A 21,397-nucleotide genomic window follows, 5' to 3' on the forward strand; every position below is an offset into this window, starting at 1 on the left:
GCGACACGGCTGGAATGCGGTCAGGACGAGCCCTATTCTAACACTAAGTCAGTGTTTTCACTCTTCTTTTAAACACGTTTCTGCAGGAGCATTTGTCTGCATTATTACAGGTCACTAGAATGAGATACGTTCATAGGCCCTCATCTTCTTCCACACCTCCTCACATTCACCCCCAGTGCAGGGGCAGCTGAGAGAGACCAGGGCCCCATCATGGAGAAGAAGGCGCTGGTCATCAGACGACAGCGGGGACCAGACGTGCAGAGGACCCGGGGGCACCCAGCCCGGCATCAGGGCCGGCCTTTCTGGAGATAATCCTGCTGGGCCTTGTCACCTCTTGAGTGGTCTTGTCAGTGGAGATTATGGATTAGAAGTGCACTTCTTTATTATAAGGAAATTATTCAGAAATATAGGCAAATAATTCTGGTCGACGTGTCTTTCCAAGGGCTTTAGTTATAATAAGAAGAATGGGAAGTCCAATCTTCAGACCTGGAGTAGTTGGGGGAAGAGAGGGCAGTGAACTTGAGAAACTGGGCCATGTGTGGTGTAAGGTATGAAGCAGGAGGTGCATCGTATGTTGAATGTTTCATCACATAAAACAAAACGGCGCAGGGACTTTTAGAGGCAATGGAGGATGTTTCACAGATGGCTGGTTATCTCCAGACTCATCAAGATGTGTCCATTACACATGTACAGCTGTTTGTTTGTCAACCATATACCTCAATTAAAAAAAAAAAGAAAAAACAAGAACTCAGCAGTTTTCTCTAACATGAGCCCTGAAAGTGGACGGGGGAGAACAAAAACACAAGAGTGGGCACGTGTGACACACCACATCTTCACACTCATCTGTGCTTTGAAAAGCCTTTCTTCTGCACCTTTCTAGCTCCTCGAGCGTGGTTAGATTTGGGAAAATTCGTTTATTGAAGCAAACAGAAAGTGGCCCTCTTGTTCCCCCAGACAAGTGGCAGCCCTCCATGGAGCCAGTTGATGAGGCCAGGCTCCCACCCCGGGGAGCTTGCCACCAACTTTTAATGAGCTTCCAGAACGAGCTTAGGGACAGACGCACGCCTGTGGTGGTGGTGCTGCAGTCCCCAGGGCGGATGACACTTGAGGCTGAGCATGGGTGGCCAAGGTCAGTGGTCCCATCAGAGCCCCTCTGGCTGGTGCCCACCTGCCAAGTGCCAATCGGGGGGGGGGGCGGCAGGCTGGGGGTGGGCGCACACTCTTGCCACCTCCCAGACCCCTGCCCCTGGAAGTGGTGTCCCTGCCTCCAGGACTCAGGCCCCTGGTGACTAACAGCACGCAGCCTGTCTGTGGCCGACCCCACACATCCCACGTGTGCCCCACACTCGTGCTCGCGGAGCCCCAGGGTGGGCTCTCCCACCTGGTCCACGGCGGCTCCTCCTTCCAGCCACCGTTTCCTCCTGTCCTCGCTGGGCTGGGGTCTCCGCCTCGGGGAGCTTCAAACATTCGCCAGCTGGGGTCTTGCTGGAGCGGCTATTCCTGGAAGGCTTGGGCAGTGGTGGAGGTGGGGCTATCTGTGGCTATCAAACTCTGGGGTATCATCACCCGTTTCCAGAGAGGAAACTGAGATATGGAGTATCTGCCAAGAGCGCCCGGGGTCCACTGTGCCCCTCAAGGCGCTGGGCCCTGCAGCACACACAGCGGGGCTCTGGGCAAGAAGTGGCTCCCAGGAGAGCCCAAGGGAAGGAGGCCCCTCAGGACACTGGTTGCCGCTGCGGACCACCCCCAGGCCCCTCCCCAGCGCCCGGGGCCAGGATCTTGCTCCTGCGTAATTGGCAAGAGGGTCCTTGCAGGCTTGAGCCCCAGGGAGGCCAGAGGGAGGGCAGAAGCATCTGAGAGCAAGAGGGCTGCCTCTTGATTTGGCTCTCCCTGCTGGTGGTGGCAGCCAGGGCGCCAGGAGGACACCCTTCCCACCGCCTTGAAGCAGGTGCCTCCGCTGCCCGGGCTGTGAGCTGGAGCGCCAGCGGCCCTGCTGATGCTCAGCGGGGCGCAGGGGAGATGCTGCCCTGGAAGAGCTGGGGCGGCAGGTGCCTGCGGCCACGATGAGTCAAGTCTGGCAGCCCAAGGAGCAGGACAACGGCAGGGGCGCCTCTGCTTCCTTCCCCCGAGGCTGAGCCGGTGCTGACCACCCTGAGTGACCAGAGTCAGTAGTGTGAGGGTCCAGTGTGGGTGGCAGGTTAGGGCACCTTCCCTGGCACCTGAGATCACCTTCTGGCCACTGCCATGAACCTGCTGGGGCAGCGTAAATGGTTTGGCTGCTCCCTGGGTGCCCAGAGCAGCCTGTGACTCCATTCCTCTGGCCACATCTCCAGAGGAGGTGGCCAGCAGAGGCAGGTGGCTCAGCCAACAGGCAGCCTTCATCAGCAGAATAGGGTCAGGCAGCCAGAGGCAGCCCCCAGCGGCACAGCCCCACCTGGAAGGTCCTCGGGGGTCCCATGCTCAGCCTTCTGGTCTCCAGGCGGCTTTGGCGGGATGTGTCCTGGAGCCTGCTCAGACCCCAGGTGAGTGACCCCTCATCATGCTGTGTCCCCACAAGCTGACCTGCAGGGAGACGTCTCCCTTCCCCATGGTGGGCTCACAGTGGGGCCCCCATTTAGTCCCCTTCCCCTGTGGTGGACTCAGAATGGGACTTTCATTTAGACCCATCTTCTCAGCTTCAGGGGATCCTTGAGATGAGGAGGACTCTGAAGGCTCTGGGTGTCCTCACTGTGTGCACGCATACTCCCAGGCGTGCACGCGTGCACACACACACACACACACACCCCCACGGGAGAGCAGCCCCACTGTCTTCACCTCCAGGGCACAGCAGTAGCCACCCAAAAGTCCTGGGACATTCAGAAATTCAGGCTGGAGGATTCTTAGAGCTCCAGACAGGGCAGGCTTGCCAACTCTGTGTGGTTCTGTGCTCCCTGCGTGTTGCGGGGCCCGGGCTCAAGAACAGTGCAGGGGGTCCAGGCCCCGGTGCAGCCCACAGGGGGTCCCTGCCCACGCAGGGGTCCAGCGGACGGCCGCAAGGAGCACTCTGGCCCTAAGGAGTCGGCGTCCGGGATGGGGACACTGTCTTGCCAGGACATGGTCCAAGGGGTCCCCTCCTGGGACCTGGTGGGTGTGCCGGCCTCGTCCACACAGATGCAGATCCTCTGAGGTTTGCCTTTGTCTGGACATCACCGTAGGTCTCTAGGGCGTGTCTGTGGACGTGTCTGGAATGTGGGCCATCTTGCTGGGCTCTGATTAAGTTCAGCTGCCCTGGCTTCACTGTGGGGCTGGGAGGAGGTCGCAGCCAAGCGTGTCAGGGCCGTGGCACAGGCTTTCTTGCTCTCAGGCCCCAGAGTAGAGGCTGTGAGCGTCTTCCTGCCCAGGTCATCAGCAGTAGTAGAGAGCAGGGAGCCAGAACCTGCTATTTATAAGGTGGCTGGTGTGGACACTCTTCCCCTGCTCAACTCCTAGGGGTTATTTTAAAGTGGGACTTGGGCAGGACTCCTAGACTGGTTCCTGGTCTATGCCCAGACTCCGGTGTGAGCAGGGTGGTCACTGTGAAACACCAAGGGACCCCAAATCCATCAGGAATGGGGCCAGTGCTCCAGAGGCAGAAGGCTGGTCCAGGCAGGGAGAGTAAGAGGTGCCCACATGTGTGCGGGGCGAGTGTGTGACGTGCAGGGGGCGGGCAGGGGCAGAGGGCAGGGATGGTGGGCAACACCTCGGGAGCCCAGCAGTCCAGCATGTGGACGCGTAGACCTCGACCTGATTGGCCCTGTCTGCTGTGCTGCGGCCGCTGGTTCTGGAATCTGGGCTCTTGTCGGTGGGGTCAAGGCCCACTGAGGGTTCCAAGAAGCAGTGGGCGGCACCGAAGGACTGAGGGCTGCTTTGCTGGGCCTCCTGCCCCACCCAGCGACCTTCAGCTGCGGCCGGAGGGGCGCTGGTGACAGCTGTCTGCTTCCTGGCTTCCCCACCCTGGCGAGTAGAACGGCTCCCCTGGGCTGCCTCTGAGGTGGTCATCCTCGGGGACGGGGGCGGTTTCATGGCACACCACGATAGGAGTGCTTTACTAGGAATCAATCCGCTTTGTTGGATAAAAATGCCCTAAATTGGGCCATATGTAATTTCATTTGTGAAAAGTTGACACTGTCCTTTTGCAGCTTCCTGAGTCTAGAATAAGGAAATGCCCCCCACCCCCATGAGGAGTCTAGAATAAGGACAGCCCCAAGGAAGGAATCTAGACCAAGGATCCTCCCCCACCAGCAGGTGACAAGGAGTTTAGAACAAGAACTCCAGGTGACAAACAGCCGGATCTGAGTCCACGCAGCTCTCTGGGCTGCTCCACTGCAGCGGGTGCTTCCCACCCACCGTTGCAGGCCGGCCTGGGGCCCTGGGGTTAGAGGGCAAGGTGAGTAGATCCAGAGAGCGGGGAGGGGGCCTCTTCTCCTGAGCCCCCCGGAGGGCTGCTGGCTGGCGGTCCCTCTTGCTGGCTTCAAGGGGCCTGTGTCCTGATGGGTGTCATGGCCTGGGGCTGCAGCCAGAACCTGTCCACTGGGGGCCCGGTCATCCTGCTGGGCTTCCCGGGCGGGGCCTGCACATGGGGCTCTTCCCGGTCACCTACATGTTCACGGTGGCCGGGAACCTGGCCATCCTCTCGCTGCTCGGGGCACACCGGCGCCTGCAGACGCCCATGTACTTTTTCCTCTGCAACCTCTCTTTCCTGGAGATCTGGTTCACCACGGCCTGTGTGCCCAAGATTCTGGCAGTCTTCGCCTTGCGCAGCGGAGCCATCTCCTTCTCAGGCTGCGCTGTGCAGATGCACTTCGTCTTCTCTCTGGGCTGCATCGAGTACTTCCTGCTGGTGGCCATGGCCTACGACCGCTACCTGGCCGTCTGCCTGCTGCGGCGCTACGGCAGCATCATGATGCCCGGGCTCTCTGGCCACCTGGCCCTGGGCTCCTGGCTGCGGCTTCTCGGCCATCGCCGTGCCCTCGGCCCTCACCGGCCGCCTCTCCTTCTGTAGCTCGCGGGTCATCAACCATTTCTTCTGTGACATCGCGCCCTGGATCATGCTGTCCTGCAGCGACATGTGGGCAGTGGAGCTAGCGTCTTTCGGCATCGCCTTCTGTGTCATCCTGGGCTCCTGAGTCATCACGCTGAGCTGCTGTGTCATCACGCTGGTCTGCTACGTCATCACGCTGGGCGTCATCACGCTGGTCTCTTACGCCCACATCGTGGTCGCCATCGTCAGGACGCCCTTGGCGCAGGCCCGGCACTGGGCCTTCTCCACCTGCTCATCACACCTCACGGTGGGCCTCATCCGGTATGGCTCCATCATCTTCCTGCACGTGGGGACCTCGGTGGAGAGCTCGCTGGACCTGACCAAGGCCGTCACTGTGCTCAACACCATCATCACCCCGGTGCTGAAGCCCTTCAGCTACACCTTGAGGAACGAGGATGTCAAGGAGGCTGTGCGGGGCGGGGTGCGGGGGACTTGAGGCCCTGGGGCCTCTCTGCCCTGGAAATGGCACCCAGTCTCACCGTGTGCAGAGCCCTTGGGCAGGCCATGGAGGCAGCGCCCACGCCGGCCTCAGGAGATTCCCTGCGGAAGCCTGGCAGCCTGGGGGGTCTCTTCGGGTCAGTGTGCGGATGTGCCTCACTTTGGGGAGCCTCAGAGCACACCACCAGGTCTCACACCCTCCTGGGGGCCTGGTGGTGGAACCTGCAGGCCTCGGACGCAGGGGACTTGCTGAGGTCTCTGAGTGGATAAGCCGCAGAAGATCCTCAGGCACCCAGAGGCTCAGTGAGGGGACTGGTCTGGCCCTGCAGCTCATCAGGACTTATCCTGGGAGCATGCGTGGAACTAAAGCTGGCTCTGAAGCTGGGAGTCTGGATGCAACTGTCTGTCATTGTGACTTATGCAGGTCACATGGCCACTCTGAACCTCTGTCTTCATCGCTAAGTGGGGATTGTGAGAGTGTGATCCCACGGAGCCCTTTGAGTACTGAAGGAGTTGGTGTGTCTCCAGTGCTGAAAATAGGGCCTGACAGGGAGGCTGTTGTTTCTTTTCATTCAGGCAGCCGGATGGACTGGGCTCCCCAGGTAGCTCTAGTGGTGAAGAACCTGGCTGCCAGTGCGGGAGACATGAGACACGGGTTAGATCCCGGGTTGGGAAGATCCCCTGGAGAAGAAAATGGCAACCTACTCCAGTGTTCTTGCCTGGGAAGTCCTATGGGAAGAGGACCCTGGTGGGCTGCAGCCCACGGGGTCGCAGAGAGTCGGACACGTCTGAAGTGACTACACACGCACGCACTCACACACACATGACGGACTGGTGCCCTCCACCAGTGTCCACCCTGATTGTCCAGCCGCAGGGCCCCCTGAGAGGGCTGGATTCCTGCCAGCTGGGTGGAGAGAGGGAGCCCCAGCCCTGAGCTGCCCAGGGCCACGGGCTGCACAGCGGTCCTTCGGGGACGGGCGTGGGCCCAGGGCCCCTGTGCAGGGCGCTCCAGGCCTGCCTGGTGCCGCTGGCGTGCTCGGGGGCCTCTAGGGGTGCTGGAGCCCCCGCAGCTGGAGTGCACCAGGCCTAGGCTTTCTGGTGGGTCTTCTGACTCCTCAGTCTTGGCTGGAGCATGACCTCTGGAGCACACTGAAGACCCTCCACCAACTTAAAACTGCCCCTGGCCACCCACTCCGGCCTCAGGGCGCCAATAGGCACCCCTGCCCCTCATCTGGTCTCTCCCCGAGAAGGAGGCGCAGGTGGTGGGCTCCGATGGCTTCTCCTTGCTGTGACCCAGGCCCACAACAGGAGGGTCCCTGCAGGAGTGGGTGGCGTCTGCTCAGCTGAAGAGCCTCTCCCACTGCAGAGGAGAAGTCAGGGTTCCTGGAGGGCCCTTCCCCGGAGGCCAGAGCAGAAGGACACATTTGTCGGTCATCTATGGGTAATGATGCTTCTGTAGTTTTTGTGCTTTGTGAAGTTATTTTCCAAATAATGAGTTAAAGTGTCCCAATGTAATCGGTTCTGGTGTTTGTTAAGCTGATGAGGTAAGTCCGGAACACCCCCAAGTTAGCGTGGCACCCTTCCCCGCAAGATCCGTTCTTCTCCTGCCCTCCCCATCTCCAGCCCACGGCCCCGCCCTCTGCCCCATCCCTGTCCTTTTGCCTTCATTCTCAGCCAGTCATGGAGGATTTCTCTGCTCAGGGCTGTGGGCTCCGGCCCTTCTGGTGCAGGTCAGGACGCAACTGCTGCCCCTGTCTTCCCGCCTGGGGAGGGCAGAAGGCCCGATCTGACCCAGCCTCCAGATGCTCCCAGCCCCTGAGGACATTCCTGGGTGGAGGAGTGGAGGGGCCAGGCCCAGCACTTGGCTCCTTTTGTCCCGAAGGCCCAGGAGTCCCTGGGGATGACCGCATGTCCTGAAGGCACCGTCCTAGGCACCTTCTCAGGTTTGGGAATTAGGTGGTATTTGAAAGTCGAAAGGGATGCTGAGAACCATGCCTTTGCTCTCGCAGAGTCTGGAAGTGGGAAACGCTTTAGAGATACCCCTCCCGGGGAATGTGGTCTGGGGATCAGGGATGGGGGCCCTGGGCCGGCCTCTCTGGGAACCGCCTCCCTCCCCAGCCCCATCCTGCCTGCATGTGAGGTGGTGGTCACACCACATTGGCAATGTTTTGGATTTTAGACATTCTGCGAGGTGTTTAGTGGTACCTCCTGGTTGTTTTAATCGGTAGTCCTTAATAAGCATCTTTTGGCATGTTTATTTGCCTTCTACATAACATCTTTGGTGGGGTGTCTGTTCAGATTTCTTGCACATTTAAAAAGTGAGTTGTTTTCTTATTGTTGAAATTTGTTTATTTTGGATACAAGCCCTTTGCCAGATATCTTTTCTTTCTTTCTTTCTTTTTTTATTATCTTTTTTTCTTTTATTTTTTGTCAGATATCTTTTGAAAACATTTTCTAGTCTGTAGCTTGTCTTTTCCACTCTCTTGGCTGTGTATTTTGCAGGGAAGAAATTTTTATTTTTAATAATGTTTGAGATATCAACTTTTTATTTCATGGCTTGTGGTTTTGATGTATCTTAGAAAGTTACCACCAAACTCAAGGTCATCTTGATTTTCTCTTGTTACCATCTGGAAGTTTCATAGTTTTGCATTTTAAATTTAATTCTGAGATCTATTCTGAATTAATTATTTGGTTGAAATGTGTAAGGCCACTGTCTAGATTCTTTCCTTTTTTTTTTTTTTAACTTTTTGCATGTGGATGCCCTGTTGTTCCAGGGCCATTTGTTGAAGAGATTGTCTTTGCTTCACTGTATTTCCTTTGCCCCTGTATCAAAGAGCAGTTGACTACATTTATGTGGATCTATTTCTAGGCTCACTATTCTGTTCCGTCAATCTGCTCGTCTCTTCTTTACCAGTAATACCACACCATCATGATTTCTGAAGCCTTATAGTAAATCTTGAAGTTGGCTAGTGTCAGTCCTCCAACTTTGCTGCCTTTACTGTTGTGATGCTAAACTTTAGAATCAGTTTGTTGATATCTACAAATTAACTTGCTAGATTTCTGATTAGAACTACACAATTTAAAAATAAGACTGAGAAGAACTGGCATCTTAATAACTTGAGTCTTTCTATGCATGAACATAGACTCTCTCTCCATTTATTTAGATTCTCTTTGATTTTATTCATCAGAGTTTTTTAGTTTCCTCTCATATACGTCTTGTATACATCATGTTAGATTTATACTTAAGTATTTCAGTTTTTTATGTTTATGTAAATGGTATTGTTTTTAGTTTCACATTTTAATTGTTTATTGCTGTTATATAGGCATATATAAAAGCAATTGATCTTATATATTAACGTTGTATCCTGAAACCTTGCTGTTATTATTAGTTACATACATCTTTAAAATTATTTTTCTAAATTTTATTTGCAAAAGAATTTTATTTCTTTTCAATCGATATACTTTTATTTCCTTTTTTTGTCTTATTATATTAGCTAAGACTTCCCATATGATACTGACTATAATTGATGAGGTGGCACATTTTTGCCTTTTTTCCAGTCTCAGGGTGGAGGGTATTTAGGTTTTCATGGTGAAGTATGACATTAGTTGTAGGTTTTCTTTTTGCAGATGTTGTTTATTAAGTTGAGGAGGTTCTTTTCCATTCCTAGTTTGCTGAGCATTTTTAGAAGAAAATTTGAATGGTTGTTGGATTTTGTCAAATGCTCTTTTTTTCCATCTAGTAATATAATCAGATGATTTTTCATCTTTAGACTTTATATGATAGATTATATTAGTTGATTTTCAGATGTCCAACCTGGAATAAATTCCACCTGGTTGTGGTATATAATTTTTTAAAAGACATTGTTGGGTTTGATTTGCTAATATTTTGCTTATGATTTTTGCATCTATCTTCATGAGAGAGATTGATCTATAGTTTTCCTTTCTTGTGACATCTTTGTCTTATTTTGGTATTAGGGTGATGCTGGCCTTGTAGAATGAGGTATGAAGAGACAGGGACATGATGAGATGGTGGCTACAAAGATGAGGAGACCTGAGGGTGGATGACAGCCAGATGTGGAGTGAAGAGAGGAGTTGGGGACACTCTGGTTACTGTCTAGGGGATGGTGGAGCCTTGAGTATCTCTCATCACCTTGGCCACATCAGCACACACTGGTATCACGATGCAGCTGCCTGCAGTCTGGCCCCACTCTTGGGAACATTCTTCCCTCCACTGCTGACACCACATTCTTTTTTAAACCTCAGCTCTTGGCTTACCTCCTCCACCCTGTGCTCCCAGGAGCCCCACATCCATTCTTGGAGCAACTGAAGCTCCCACAGAGCCTCAGGGTCACTCATGCTTGTGAGTGGATATCCTCCCCAGTGGATAGCCTGTGACTGAAGGACTCCACTGACTTTTGAGGCATACCTCCTCCTAAAATGGGCTTCCTTGGTGTCTTAGACAGTAAAGAATCTGCTTGCAATTCAGGAGACCAGGGTTTGATCCCTGGGGAAAGATCCCCTGCAGAAGGGAATAGCAACCCACTGCAGTATTCTTGCCTGGAGAATCCCATGGACAGAGGAGCCTGGTGGGCTACAGTCTCTGGGGTCACAAGAGTTGGACATAACTGAGCATACATGTGGACACATCAAGTCCACAAGGTCAGCAGATGTCCGAATAATCCAAGTGGAGATGGTGATGGAGCAGCTGGACATGATTCTGGACTTCAGGGGTATTGGAGAATGTCATAGAGAGAACCACCGGACTGACTGAGACCCCGCAGAAAGGTACGGAGAAAAGAGACCTTGGATGAGTGGCCTGGGCCCCTGTTGCTAAGAGATTGGGATTGTGAGGCAATAGCAGCTTGGGAGGCTGGGAGGGGTGGTCTCAGGGAGGGGATGGACAGGGCTGAGAGATGAGGTGCTTCCTGCAACAGTGCTGCCTCTGTTCAGCCTGGCTGAGGCGGTGGGGCGCACATGGCTGAGTCAGAGTGGTTTGGTGAGGTGCTGGGGCTGGGGCTTGTGAGGAGAGTAGAGTCTCTGCACCAGGTTGAGAGAGAGATGTTTGAGACTTCTGGACAATTGCAGTAATTCCCCCGGGTCCCAGGAAATACCTACAGGCATGGAATTCCTGTGCCCACCCTCAGAGGGATTTGGAATGAGCAGCTTCAAGCCCACACACTAGAACTCAGCTGCAGCTTTCTCCCCAGGTAGGCGCTGACCAGGACACACCTGCTGGGCCAGGAGACACCTGCTGAGGGGACAGCTGCCGAGGGGACGCCTGCCGAGGGGACGGCTGCCGACGGGACGCCTGCCGACGGGACGGCTGCCGACGGGACAGCTGCTGAGGGGACACCTGCTGGGCTAGGAGGTACCAGCTCCTTGCTGGCAGCAGGCCCTGACCATGTCTGGGTTTTTGCCTGTGTTGGATTTTCAAGCCTTGTTTCCCCAGCTTCCTGCAGACGTGTGTCCAAAGTGCCTGTCCCCACAGGCTTCTCTGGGCAGCGGTGTCCTGCTCAAGGGCCAAGAGCTGAGGGCAGGTGGTCCCCCCGCCCAGCTCAGCAGCCTGTGCAGCCTGGGGCGGCTGCTCATCAGTTGCCTCTTCCCTGACCCGCTGCACCCGAGGGAATGTTTTTCTTCTGAGTTCTGTTTCTGAGAAAAGTTTGTGTTCCTCAGACAGCTAGGGAATCCTTCAGAATCCCCTTGGTGCCCAATCAACTCACAGCTGATGAGCATTCCGGTCCAGAATAATGGGAGAAGTTTTTGGAGCTGCGCGCTGAGGGGCTGCCTGCCCTGGGGCGTCATTAAAAAGAAGGCAGGTGGAACTCTGGGGGCTGAAGGCCTGGGGTTAGCAGGTGGGCGGCCTTCTGGCTCATTAGCCCTGGGCGACATGCCAGGATGTCACGCTGAGGACGGTGAGGATCTTCCCAGTTAACAATGACATGTCATTCTTCCAGGGTTCAGCTCGGAGGAGACAATTAATTTCAAACAAACAATTGCCTCCCAGGCGGGCGATGTCCCTCCTGAGAGAGGGGGTGTCTGCTGGGAGGCAGGGCTGCAGGAGCGGAAGGTTGAGCAAGACCTGGACTGTCTCCTCCTCCCACCTCCAAGGCCACGGGACTGAGGCATGGAGAGTGTCCAGGCCTTGGCGGCCACCTGCTCTCCCGGTCCCCATGGAATCCCACTGTGGAGTCCTTCTGGCGGGTCTGCTGGCGGCCCCAGGGCACACCCAGGAGGAAGACCAGCCGACCTCAGTGTGTGCAGGTCACACTTCTTCCACCTGTACACACCGGACCAAGGACCTGATGAGGCTGGAGCCCCAGATCCCGACGCCTCGTTCCCCTGGGGGTCCCCCAGGGCGACCACAATCTCCACCACCTAGCAGATTCATTTTGCCTTTTTTTTCTTTCCATTTTTATATAAGTGGGATCACACAGAATGTGGTCTTTTGTGCCTGGCTTTTCCCCTTGATGTAACGTGTGTGAGACTCTCCCGCAGTGATGTGTGGTTGTTGTTCGCTAGTCCTCACTGCTGGTTGTCCTCCACTGCACAGACAGACCACGGTTCATGTACTCAGTCATTGAGGTTGTCTCTGTCTTTCGGTTCTTATAGATTATGCTGCTCTGATCATTCTTACAGTGTCTTTGGGAAGAAGACTCACGCAGTTCTGTTGGGCGTGTCTGCGGGAGTGGACCTGCTGGGTCCCAGGTCAGTGTGTCTGCCTTCACAGAGCACCGTCTTCCCCGGTGAGCGCCTCAGTGTTCAGCCCCTTCAGGGGTGCGGGCGTGTCCTGCACCCTCGCTGACGTGCAGCACTGTCTGTCTTCATTTTGACCAACGTGGAGGGTTTGTCATACTGCGGTTTCATTTTGCATCTTCCTGATGACTAAGGAAGTGGTCTGTCTGCTTGCTTGTTCACCATGGATATAAGTCAGACCTCCCTTGATCTTGGGTTCAGGAGAGCAGAACACAGCTTTCTGTTCATTCCCAGTGGCCCAAAGGATGGCACTGGGGTGGTCCTACTGATGTTCATTTCAGCATTGACCTGGTCTGAGGGTAGCCTTGGAGACGGTGGACCAGTCATGTCCTCAGTACGCTCCCCCAGCCTCTCCGTTTGAAACACATGTGCTCAGCTAACAAGCTCCCTTCAAAGCAGATGTGTCTGTGCGGCCATAGTATTGCCGTGAGCAGGTGATGCCTTATGCCAGCACTCTCTGCTCGTGGGACCACCTGAGGCAACACCGCCATTGCCAGGAGCTGGGGTGGGGTCTTGCTCAGTCCCCATGTGGGTGTGGCCACGCCGCCCCCAAAGCACCGTGCGCTTGGCATGCTGGCCTCCTGGCAGGATGAGGCAGGGGTAGAGCCTCCTTGCAGGGGAGGCTCACGGCTGCACCACTGGCACTCAGCAACCCTGGCCTGAGCCTCGGTCCACCGCCTCCGCGCACGGGAGTGAAAGGACGCGGCCCGGCCGCAGGGAGGCGGCCGGGCGGGAGGCACGGTCTCTGTGGGGAAGGGCGTAGTGCAACGGGTAGACACGTGTTATTTTTTTCTCTTTGAAAATTAGTTAATTTTTAATTGAAGTATAGTTGATTTACACTTCAGGTGTACAACAAAGGGGTTCAGTTATACATATGTATGTGTATATACATTCTTTTTCAGGTCATTTCCCATTACAGGTTATTACAAGACATTGGATATAGTTCCCTGTGCCATACAGTAGGTCCTTGTTATTTATTTTATTTATAGTAGTGGGTGTATGTTAATCCCAAACTTAACTTATCCCTCAGCCTTGCTTCCCCTTTGGTAACCGTGAATGTATTTTACATGTCTGTGGGTCTATTTCTGTTTTATAAATATGTTCATTTGTATCATTTTTTAGACTCCACATATAAGTGATATCATATGATATTTGTCTTTCTCTGTCTGACTTATTTCACTTAGTGTGGTGATCCCTAGGTCTATCCATGTTGCTGCAGATGACATTATTTTGTCTTTCTGGCCAAGCAGCATTCCGTTGTATACATGGCCCGTATCTTCTTCGTCCAGTCATCGTCAGTGGCGTCTGGGTTTCCATGTCTTGGCTGCTGTGAACACAGCTTGGTGTATGTGTCTGTGTTTGTTTTGGATATATACTCAGGAGTGGAATTTCTGGATCATATGGTAGTTTTATTTTTAATTTTTTGAGGAAATGCAATACATTTTCCCACAGTGGCTATCATTTGCAAAATATTTTTCTAGGTTGTCTTTTCTTTTACTTGATGGTTTTCTTTGCTGTGCATACAATGGACTATTACTCATCCTTAAAAGAAAAATAAACCTGCTGTATGTGACAACATGGATGAGCCTGGAAGACATCATGCTTAGTGAAATCAGCTGGACACAGAGGGCAGAGCCCGCATGAGTCCACTCACTTGAGGCGTCAGCAGCGGTCTGACTTACAGCAGCAGAGCAGAATGGAGGAGCCAGGAGCTAGGGAGGGAAGAGGCGTCTGTGTCAACGGCTGTAAAGTCTCTGTCGTGCGAGTGAGTGAGTGCTGGAGCCCCGCTGGGCACAAGGTGCTCACAGTCAGCAACACTGCATTTGCACCTGCATTTCCAACAAGGGGAGAACGAGGTGGTGATGTGGCCTGGGCTGGCCCCCACTCCCAAACTGCACGGTTCCTGAGAGAGGGCAGGAACCTCCCCCCTGCCCCCCACCCAGAGCCAGTCCTTGTCCCGCTAATGGGCGAGTGTGTCTGGCTCTGTCCTAGGCACACGGTACCGGGTGTGCACACAGAGTAGGAGGCACAGGCCCCGCCCACCTGAAGCACACAGTCCAAGCATTTCTCAGGAGTTGCTCCGTGGTCAAAAATAAAACCTGGACTTAGTTGCCAGTATTGCAAGAAACACGCTTTACAGACAACATTTTTTTTCCCTTTATCAGTTGGAGGCTAATTACTTTACAGTATTGTAGTGGCTTTTGCCTTACATTGACCTGAATCAGCCATGGAGTTACATGTGTTCCCCATCCTGAACACCCCCCCGCCTCCCTCCACATCCCATCCCTCTGGGTCATCCCAGGGCACCAGCCCTGAGCACTTGTAAAGACAACATTTTAAAGAAAAACATTACACCTTGCACTTACATGGTATGAAATTTCTTCCTGGTAACACCAATTTCATCATTATCAATACACAAGGTTTACTTTTGTTAGAGTTCACCTTACATTCCCTTCTGTAATTTGAATAAAGATATTTTGAAAAGCAGATTTGGCAAGGCTAAGTAGTGGACGGGCTAGGTACACAGTTGGCCAGAGCTGTCTGGGCAGAGGAGCTATCTAGTGCACCTGGCTCTTCTCAGGTCGTTTTTACTGACGTCTGGAGGACAACAGAGGCCCTGGGAGCAGCGGCGAGGGCCGTCCCACCCTCAGCCACGCCACATGATGCTTTCTGGGCCAAACTGCTGCCATCTGAGGGGCTTGTGTCGGGGGCCTCCCAGAGCGGAGAGCAGCCTGAAGGGAGCCGGGCCTCAGCCCCCGGCTGAGCGGAGATGAGTTCCACCGGGAGCCGAGGCCGCCGACGTCCCCTGCACCTTCTTGTCTGTGTGCTCTCCATAAGTCTGTTCGGACTGTTTGCTTGTTGAAACATCTGAGGTCTCTATGTTATTCTTGGGCTTCAGATACAAGTTGCTGAGGTTTTAAACCATTTTCTCTGTCAGGCTGGCTTTTACCTGTGCCTCTTGAAGAGCAGATTTTAATTTTGATGAAATCCAAGGATACATTTTTTTAAAATGAATTTTGGTTTTACTTTCTTAGCAAAGACATTTTTGCTTAACCCAAAGTAAACAAGATTTTTGTTAAGGTTTTTTTTTTCTAGGAGTTTCAGATTTTATATTTAAGTCTATGATCTATTTTCAGTTTATTTTTATATTGTGTGAGTTATTGATCAAAGTCCATTTTGAGGAATCCAGATTTCCAATTTTTCCAGCAATGTTTATTCTAAAGACTCTTCTTTCTCCTTTGCATCTTTGCCAAAAATCATTTGTCTATTTCTAGCCTCTCTCTCCTGTAACAAATAGGCCTCCCAGGTAGGGCAGTGGTAAAGAACCCACCTGCCAATGTAGTGTGTTTGATCCCTGGGTCAGGAAGATCCTCTGGAGTAGGAAATGGCAACCTGCTCCGGGATTCTTGCCTGGAGAACCCGTGGACAGAGGAGCCTGGCGGGTGCCGCTCATGGGGTCCCACACACGCATCCTCTTTCTGCTCGGTTCCACAATCTGGGTCTGTCTTGATGCTGACTCCTCACTTTCTTGCTCTCTGTGGCCTTATAATAAGACCTGAAATCTGGCTTTATTTTTCCAACTTTGTTGCTCTTTTGCAAAGTTGTTTTGAATATCCTAGGGCCTTTGCTTTTGATATAAATTTTAGAATCAGCTTGGCAGTGTCTAGAGAAGCCTGTTTAGATTTTGGCTGCGATAACACTGGATCCACAGATGAGTCTGGGGGATTGGCATCTTAACACTATCGAGTCTGTCAGAGAGACAGTGTAGTTTGCATCTCCGTCAAGTTGGGTTTTAATCTTCTCCACGTCATCTTGTGGTTTTCAGTGCATGGCTCTTGCACATCTTTGGTAAGATTTACACTGATCTGTTTTGAAATATTTGAAAAATATTTCAGTTTGCTATTGCTTGTTACTAGTATATAGAAATAGAGTTGATTTTGAATATTGGTCTTGTATCTGTAACCTTATTACTCACTTTTTTATGGATTCCATTACCTTGCCCCTCCTGCTGAATCTGCCAGCTGTGAACAAGGACTTGTTCCTTTCCTGTCTGGACTCCTTGAATGTCTCTCCCGCAGTGCTGGGTTGGCGAGACCCTGTAATAGCGTGGACTGGGGGCAGTGAGGGCAGACCCCGTCTTGTTCTTGATGCTGGGCAGGTGCTCTGCAGATGCGCTTTGTCAGACTGGGGAGGTTCTCGTGTTGGTGGTGAGAGAGATATTTAGGCAGGTTGATAAGGAGTCCAAGCCTAAGGCCCCTTTAAGGAGGAGGTAAACATTCTTTTTCATTCTTTTACCTTAGACAAGTAGGCCTTGTAGGCACCAGTATCTCTTGTTCAAGGACATGCCTCTTTTTTGAGCTTTGGATGAATGTTATGGAAGAAGGCCTGGGTGAAACTTCCACAGCCTTGAGCTCTGGGTTAGCGTTCCTTCTGACTAATCTTGTGCTGACATCATCTCAGGATATATGCTATGGGAAAGGGTCTGGGCAAAACTCTCACAGGCTTGAGGTATGTTGTATCTATTCTTAGCAGCTGGTTGAGAAGTATACAAAACCCTGCTTAAACTAGTGAGGTGGGTACTCTCCTGCCCGCTTCTGATGTCTGTATCAGAAGCCTTTTCTGTCACTTCCACTTTAAATAAAGTCTACACAAAGTTCTGAGTGACTGAGGCTGTCTTTGGTCCCAGAGTTAAATCTTCTCCTTCGGAGACCATGAATCTGGCAGCACTGATCACGTTCATCATAGGCTATCAGTAGTTTGCTGAGAGTTTTTTCCAGGGATGAAGGTTTTCAGGAATGAATTTTGTCACATGTCTTTCTGCATCTGTTGAGGTGATTGTATGGTTTGTCCTTTAAAATCTGTTGTTATGTTGTTGATGTTTTAAAGTCTTGTTATTTTAAGATCTGTAATAAGTCACATTAATTGATTTTCAGATGTTAAGACCAACCACACTTGGGCCTGAGGTATTATGCCTTGTGTACATGGTTGGATTCTATGGGTTAAAATTTGTTTAGAAAGGCTGTGTGTGTATTCATGAGAAATATGGCCCGTAGCCTTCCTTTTTTTTTGTAATATTTCTTTTGCCTCTGAATCAAGGTAACATTGGCCTTATACAATGAGCTGGGAAGTATTCCCTTCTCGTCAATTTTCTGGAGAATTTTATGCATTATATTTTCTTTAAATGCTTTGGGAAATTCACCAGTGAAGCCATCTCTCCTGAAGTTTTTTTGTGAGTATGGCGAAGTTCTCATTTGCAAATTTAACTGATATAGGGCTACTTAGGTTCCCTGTTTCTTCTTAAGTGAGCTTTGGTACTTCCTGTTTTTCAAGCTATTTGTTTATTTAATCTAAGCTGTTACGTTTATTGGCACAAAGTTGTTTGTAATATTTTCTTACACTTTGAAGCTCTGTAGAATATGTAGTGGTGTCACCACTCTCAATCTTGATATTTTTAATTTGTGTCTTATCTTATTTTTCCTGATCAGCTTGAGTAGAGATATATCAATTTTATTGATGCCCTCATAGAAGCAGTTTTTGGTTTCATTGACTTTCTCTCTCCCCCGCCACCCCGTGTTTTATTTCACTGATTTATGTTCTGATCTTTATCATTTCCTTTATTCTGTTTATTTTGTGCTTAGTTTATTATTATATTTCTGGTTTCTTCGTATGGAAGCTGATCTCATTGATTTAAGGCCTTTCTTCTTTCCTAACATAGGTGTTTGATGCTATGAATTTCTCTCTAAGTATTGCTTTAGGGAAATCCCACAATTTTTGATATGTTGTGTTTTTATATTGATTTAAAAACGTTTTCTTATTACTCTTCTGATTTCTTGTTTAATGGGTTATTTAGAAATGTGCTGTTTCCAAATAGCTGGAGATTTCCCAGATATCTTACTCTTTTATTAATTTCATTTTAATTCTATTGTGATCAGAAACATACTTTGTATTGCCTTTAATTCTCTTAAGTGCAGACTCATTGTATGGTCTAGAATACATCTCGTGAGTGCAGTTTCCAGGCTCTCCTAAGTCCGGCGCTGGGTCTCATGAGTGCAGTTTTCAGGCTCCCCTACGTCCGGCGCTGGCTGTTGCTTGTGGCCTTTCACCTCTTCACGCCCCGTAGCGTCTCTGATTTTGTGCTGATGGTCACAGCTGAAGCAAAATTTGAAGGAATGCTTGGCACTCTGATGTTATCTTCCTCCAGGACGGATTTTTGTTGGTTTTTACTTCTTCCAGACACATGGTGGTGCTGGTTGTCTACGGTCCTGTGCTGCCAAGGTGAAAGTCTGCGCTTCGTGTTCTGATTGTCCTGGACCCCAGGGAGCTGGGTCTTGTGCGAATCACCCTCGTACCCTGCGTGTTGCTGCTTCCCAGGCAGGCTGTGGGTTTGCAGGGTCACCGTGTCAGTGGGGTCTGCGGGGCCTCAGTTGCCTGAGGTCTGAGTCAGGGCTCCCCTGCCAGACACCAGTGGTCTGCGACCCCCAGCCTGGCAGTTCCTCACTGAGCCTTGTCCCTTTGGTGCTTTTGAGATGAAAACGTCGTTCACTCCCCATATCTGGTTGTCCTCCAGGAAAGCAGTAATTTGAAGTGCTCAGTTCTCCAGCCTGGGTCTCCTCTGAGTCTCTGGTACTCTTGTTTAGACATCAGATCTCGTGGCCAAGTCCTTGATCCATGCTCTGGGAAGTGTCTCTGGGCTGCTGTGCCCCACGTGAGTGTCATTGGTTCTGGGCATGTGTAGGATAGCTCCTCAGAGAAGTTCTGCCCAAGCTCCTGTCTGGAGGGACCAGGGCCAGAGCTGGGGCCTCTCTTTCCCTCAGACGTCTGGATGTGTCTTCCCTGGGCCTCTGTCTCTGGAGTTCTGAAGGGTCACACTGGGCTTTGCGGCCTTCCCTAACCCCCCATTTTCAGCCCCTAGTAGCTACACTAAAGCCTTCAACTGTGTGGATCATAACAAACCATGGAAAATTCGTAAAGAGATGGGAATACCAGACCACCTTACCTGCCTCCTGAGAAACCTGTATGCAGGTCAAGAAGCAACAGTCAGAATAGGACGTGGAACAACGGACTTGTTCCAAATTGGGAAAGGAGTACGTCAAGGCTATATATTGTCACTCTGTTTATTAACATATGCAGAGAATATAATGTGAAATGCCTGGTCTGGATGAAGCACAAGCTGGAATCAGTATTGTTGGGAGAAATGTCAATAACCTCAGATATACAGATGACACCACCCTTATGGCAGAAAGCAAAGAGGAACTAAAGAATGTCTTGATGAAGGTGAAAGAGGAGAGTGAAAAAGTTTGCTTAAAGCTCAACATTCAAAAACTAAGATCATGGCATCTGGTCCCATCACTTAATGGCAAATAGATGGGGAAACAATGGAAACAGTGACAGACTTTATTTTCTAGGGCTCCAAAATCACTCTGGATGGTGCTTGTAGCCATGAAATTAAAAGGTGCTTGCTCCTTGGAAGAAAAGCTATAACAAACCTAGACAGTGTATTAAAAGGCAGAGACATTAACTTTACAGACAAAGGTCTGTTTGGTCAAACTAGGGTTTTTCCGGTAGTCATGTATGGTTGTGAGAGTTGGACCATAAAAAAGGCTGAGCACTGAAAAATTGTTGCTTTCAAACTCTGGTGTCGGAGGGTTCTTGAGAGTCCCTTGGACTGCAGAGAGAGCCAACCAGTCCATCCTAAAGGAAGTCAGTCCTGACTGTTCATTGGAAGGACTGATGCTGAAGCTGAAACTCCAATTCTTTGGCCACATGGTGCAAAGAACTGACTCATTAGAAAAGACCCTGATGCTGGGAAAGATTGAAGACAGGAGAAGAAGGGGACGACAGAGGATGTGATGGCTGGATGGCATCACTGACTCAATGGACATGAGTTTGAGCACGCTCTGGGAGACGGTAAGGACTGGGAAGCCTGGCGTACTGCAGTCTGTGGGACCACGAAGAGTTGGACACGACTGAGCGACTGAACAACAAGATGTGAGCCTGGAGCTAGTGGACACCTTGCTCCCTGCTTCCCCACGGAGGCTTCTCTTTGGTCCCTGCTCCTCTGAGCCAGCACCCTCTGTCCCGTTTCTGAAACGCCGCTATTGTCCTCTTGGTGGAGAGGGTTCCTCTACCACCGTTCGGGGGGAATTAAAGGTGAGAGCACGTGGTGCCCAGTCCGCTCTGCCTGAAGGCTGGTCTCCACTGGGGGTCCTGGGAGGAGGAAAGAGGACAGAGGAGACCTGCGGGTAGGGTGGGGAGGGGTGTGGTCCCGGCATGAGTTGGGGGCATCCTGGCGGGGCGCTGGCCTGGGGCAGCTTGCCTCCCCACCGCTGATGGGTGTGTTGCCTGGCGGAGCGGGGTGAACTGGGCAGACCCCTGGTTTCTGGCCGCTGCTCCGACAAGCAAGTGGGAAAGCCCGGCACGCAGGCCTTCTTTGCTGCAGTGGCCGCATCTTCATGGTGTGGAAAGAAAGGCGTAGCCACTGGGAATACACAAGTTTCCAGGGTCTGAGGGAACTGGAATGGGTGTCAGCCAAGGTGGAGGGTGGGGCAGCGCAGGCTCATTCGTGTCTGCCCCCTCACCCGCGTTTCCCGCCCCCTGCCCTTCCCACCTCCCCGCCCCCTGCCCGCCCTCTGCCCTGCTGCCCAAGGTCCGCCCGCCTTGCCCTGGGCCCCGCCCCGGGTTTTTCTGCTCACGGTGGACCCCTCAGGGCGCCTTCCTTTGCCCTTCAGTTGGGGGTGTGTGTGGAACAAATGACCACGGTGGGTGGACACACACGTGTGGACACTCCTGTGAGCTGGGGTGGTTTTAGGGGCATCTGTGTGCAAGTCCTGCTGGTCTCTAAGAAAGAGGGGTGGGGGAGAGGCGGGGTGCCCTGGGGGACCAGGCTGGGAGGCTGGTGAGCACTGGATCTCAGCGTCCTGGTATGGATTTGGGACTTTGTCCGATGGGTAATGGGGGTTTGAGGAGGATGGTGGGGGGAGGCGGGAGCCAGGATGGGCCTGCAGGGGTCCCCATGGGGGGAGGTGCAGGAGGGCGGGCGCAGAGCCCTGCAGGCTGGTGGTGTGGAAGGAACAGAGGAGGGTGCTGGGGCTGGGCCGAGGGGTGGAGGGTTGGCTCTACCCCCTGGAGGAGGGGGGCCGGTAGCGG

General features: G+C 52.0%; 1 protein-coding gene across 1 annotated transcript; it reads left to right on the top strand.

Annotated features, from left to right (window-relative positions):
* The first annotated feature begins 4,517 nt into the window (after positions 1-4,517).
* On the top strand, positions 4,518-5,495 carry LOC133069920 (olfactory receptor 287-like). Its single transcript, XM_061161358.1, is given in 4 exon segments — positions 4,518-4,581; positions 4,584-4,959; positions 4,961-5,142; positions 5,200-5,495. Coding segments are annotated over 4 exon segments (918 nt in total).
* Positions 5,496-21,397: the final 15,902 nt, after the last annotated feature.

Source organism: Dama dama, chromosome 15 (assembly GCF_033118175.1).
Source record: "Dama dama isolate Ldn47 chromosome 15, ASM3311817v1, whole genome shotgun sequence".
NCBI classification, from domain to species: domain Eukaryota; kingdom Metazoa; phylum Chordata; class Mammalia; order Artiodactyla; family Cervidae; genus Dama; species Dama dama.